This window comes from Plectropomus leopardus, unplaced genomic scaffold, assembly GCF_008729295.1.
Source record: "Plectropomus leopardus isolate mb unplaced genomic scaffold, YSFRI_Pleo_2.0 unplaced_scaffold11237, whole genome shotgun sequence".
NCBI lineage: Eukaryota > Metazoa > Chordata > Actinopteri > Perciformes > Serranidae > Plectropomus > Plectropomus leopardus.
The window spans coordinates 1-3,337 of NW_024611881.1; the positions used below are offsets into that span (position 1 = coordinate 1).

A 3,337-nucleotide genomic window follows, 5' to 3' on the forward strand; every position below is an offset into this window, starting at 1 on the left:
TACTTGTTTTAACTATAAAAAAAAGATAAAAAAGGACATTTTCAACTATCAAACGTCCGCTTTGACTTTCAGATACTTCAGCTGAGCTCTGGCACAGCACTCCAGTTAAAAAGGTCAGTGACTTTTCGTTAAATTCAGTGATATGATTGACTGATTTTATATTTTTGTGTCAAACGTGTACGTGTTTTTGTGTGTGCGTGAGCAATTTGTGTGGAAATTTGTAATATTTAAATTAGAAAATACCTTTTGTAAAATTAAAATAAACATATTTCCAATATAAAATATATCTGCAAATATGCAAAAATAAAATAAAATAAATTAAATGTGCATAAAATCTGCAGGTCAACAGTTGAGATTCACAAATATCTGAAAGGTGTAATTATTAGAAATATAGTCACAAATGCTTTTAATTTATTTGTAAATTGATTAAATATACTCAAGCATCTTTTTGCAGGATGTGTTAGTGTGTTTGTAGATCCGTCCTATATTTTGAAAATAGTTTTATGAGTTTACAAGTCTTTTTTTTGTATTTGTGTTAGGTGCTCTGTGTTTACAGATTATGCATCAACACACACATTATCCAACCATCCCACAAATAATATTAAGACAAATCTATCTCCATACCAACCCTCATCAGTTTACATGACATCAGTACAGTGTTTTTGCAGAGATCAGTTCAGAACTCACCATTTTTCTCTATATGTGAGAAACATTTTGCTCTTAATCTCCTGAATATAAGACTAACCTGTTCTGGAAAATACATGACTATTTTTCACAAAATAAGGTTTTCAACTCATTAATCCATCATATAAATCATTATGAGATTAACGTATTCATATTGTGTGATTATGATATGTATATATGACACTTTTTCAGAGAAATGGGGGCGCTTCACTGGACGCCAGCCAGCCTTCTGTCCTAACCAGCTTCAAGATGGACAGTACAGCAAAACAGTGGGCCAGAAATACACCTCCTGTCCCCGCAGAGTCCCTCTGTCCCCCCAGCTCACAGGACGCCGAGGTGAGATCAAACTTAACCCCAGCCCAGGACCACCAGACTCATTATTTAGAATTTTGCTTGTGTATTATAGTTAATATAGCTGACACCTGAGAGAATAAAATAGTGCAGTCAATTAAGAAATATCCATCTCATTTCGCCAATCATTGCAGCCACGGATGAGTTGAAACAGCATCAATTGATTGATTATTTGATCTATAGGAGATTTTTTTGTCAAGATTTGTTTATTGAAAGATGCTCTATTTACAGTGAAATTGCATAATGTAAGATACAAAATCATTTTCTTCGTTTGTGCACAAGAACATACATTTAAACATTTGTACAGAACTCTGTGTTAATTCATATAAAATATGTCATGTATCACTATTTACATAGTTTACAGTTTATAGTTTGCATTGTTTTGGCCAAGCAGTGTTGCTTATGTCGCCAGTGAAAAGCGCAAAAGATGAATATTTCCCTTATTGATTAGCCTGCTGATTTAAAAAAAAAAAATAATAATAATAATCCATAACAGTTTGGTCTGTAAAATGTCAGAAATAAGTGAAATATGTCCATTGTGATTTTCTCAATTAATCAATGATTTCTTTGGTTTTTAGAAAATGGTAAAAATTGTCTGATAGTGTTTTCAAAAGATGATATCCCTAATTGTCCAAAATCCAGCAGATATTCAGTTTACTGTCATATAGGATTAAATAAACTAGAAAACATTCAAATTTAAAGAGCTGAAATCGGATGATTTTGACTTTGTTTCGTAAACAATACTTTCACTGATTAATGGTTTATCAACTTTATAGGCGATTAATTTAATAGTTAAATAGTTTTTTTTAAAAATCAACAAACTTACAGACTATGGTAAGGTTTATTTTTTATTTTCTTTATATATAGAGTTTTCTCTCTCTCTGGTGTGATATGTGTATTACTGTGTTTTTACTTTGCTCTGCTGCTTTAACAAAATAATCTCCCTATTTGAGATCAATAAAGTATATTTGACACTATGAGGTTGCTTGTTCTGTCACACAACAGTTGCAAATCCAAAATGATTTGATGGTTAATAAAACAACAAAAAAAATGAGCAAATAGTTCCAAGTTAGTAGCTGGAACCATTTTTATTATATATTTTTTTACATCAGTTATTAATCAATTAACTGATTGTTTTAGATCTATTTCTAATTTGGTGACAATGACTTTATATGTTTGTCTCTTTCTCTGCAAAAAGTTTCCCGTGAGCGACCCGAGCGGCTCCACCATCCAGAGACAGAGGAGGGAGCTGCAGCTGCTGATGGCTGAGCTGAAGGACCGGGAGCGAGAGCTGAACGTCATGGCCGCCTCCCATCACAAGCAGCTGCACGCCTGGGAACAAGACCGCCAGCGGGTGCTCAGCCTGGAGCAGAGGTGCGCCCGTTTGGACGGTGAGGACACGGAAAGGATATCTTTTTCTTTTTTTTAAAGATTATTTTTTGGGCTTTTTATGCCTTTATTCCATAGGACAGTTTAAGCGTAAAAGGGGAGAGAGAGAGGGGATGACATGCAGCAAAGGGCTGAGGCAGGAATCGAACCCACAGCCGCTGCAGCGAGGACACAGCCTCCATACATGGGGCACCAGCTCTGTCCACTGATCCGTCCATTTGATATGGATCCAGTTCTCCTTAGAACTGCAATGATGAATAGATTAATCAGTTAGATTAATGTACTTGATTGATTTTGTTACAGCAGCAGTAAAATTTAAAGCAGTTAAAACACAGAAATACACAAACCACTATATATAGTAGTATATATATATAGACTGATAATCCAGAAACCACAGATCTTAAATTAAACATAATATTTAACAAAAAGAAGCTGCACACATTTGGAAAGCTGAGACCAAATAATATTTGGCATGTATGCTTGAAAAAATGTCTAAAACAATCACTCAGTGTTTGTTGCAGTTAACTCATTTCCTGTGTTTTTTTATCTCCAGTGTCTGACAGTGATTTCTTTGTCGTTGGTGCAGATGAGCTGCAGAAGAGAAACGAGGTGATCAGAGTCCTGACTAAACGTGTGTGGGCGGTGGAAACCCGGGAGGCGGAGGTCCAGAAGGAGCTCAGCGTAGCTCAACAGCAGCTCTGTGAGCTGGAAGAGAAACATCAGAACATCAGCCAAAAATGTCAAGACTATGAGGTACAATTACAACATTAATACACATTAACATTCTCTTCATAAATATAAAAACATACAAATTAATCTACACAAATCTTGTGAAAATACAGCTTACTCAGCTTTAAATGTATTGGTGATTACTAAAGCTGTAAATGTATAGTATATTATATTATATTATCAT

General features: G+C 34.7%; 1 protein-coding gene across 1 annotated transcript; it reads left to right on the top strand.

Moving 5' to 3' along the window:
* Nucleotides 1–28: 28 nt before the first annotated feature.
* Nucleotides 29–3,177, top strand: LOC121963429 (coiled-coil domain-containing protein 62-like; the record flags this gene model as incomplete). Its single annotated transcript, XM_042513716.1, has 4 exons — nucleotides 29–113; nucleotides 877–1,020; nucleotides 2,234–2,426; nucleotides 3,011–3,177. Coding segments are annotated over exons 2-4 (447 nt in total), but the record flags the coding sequence as incomplete, so codon positions are not given.
* Between the last annotated feature and the right edge of the window lie 160 nt (nucleotides 3,178–3,337).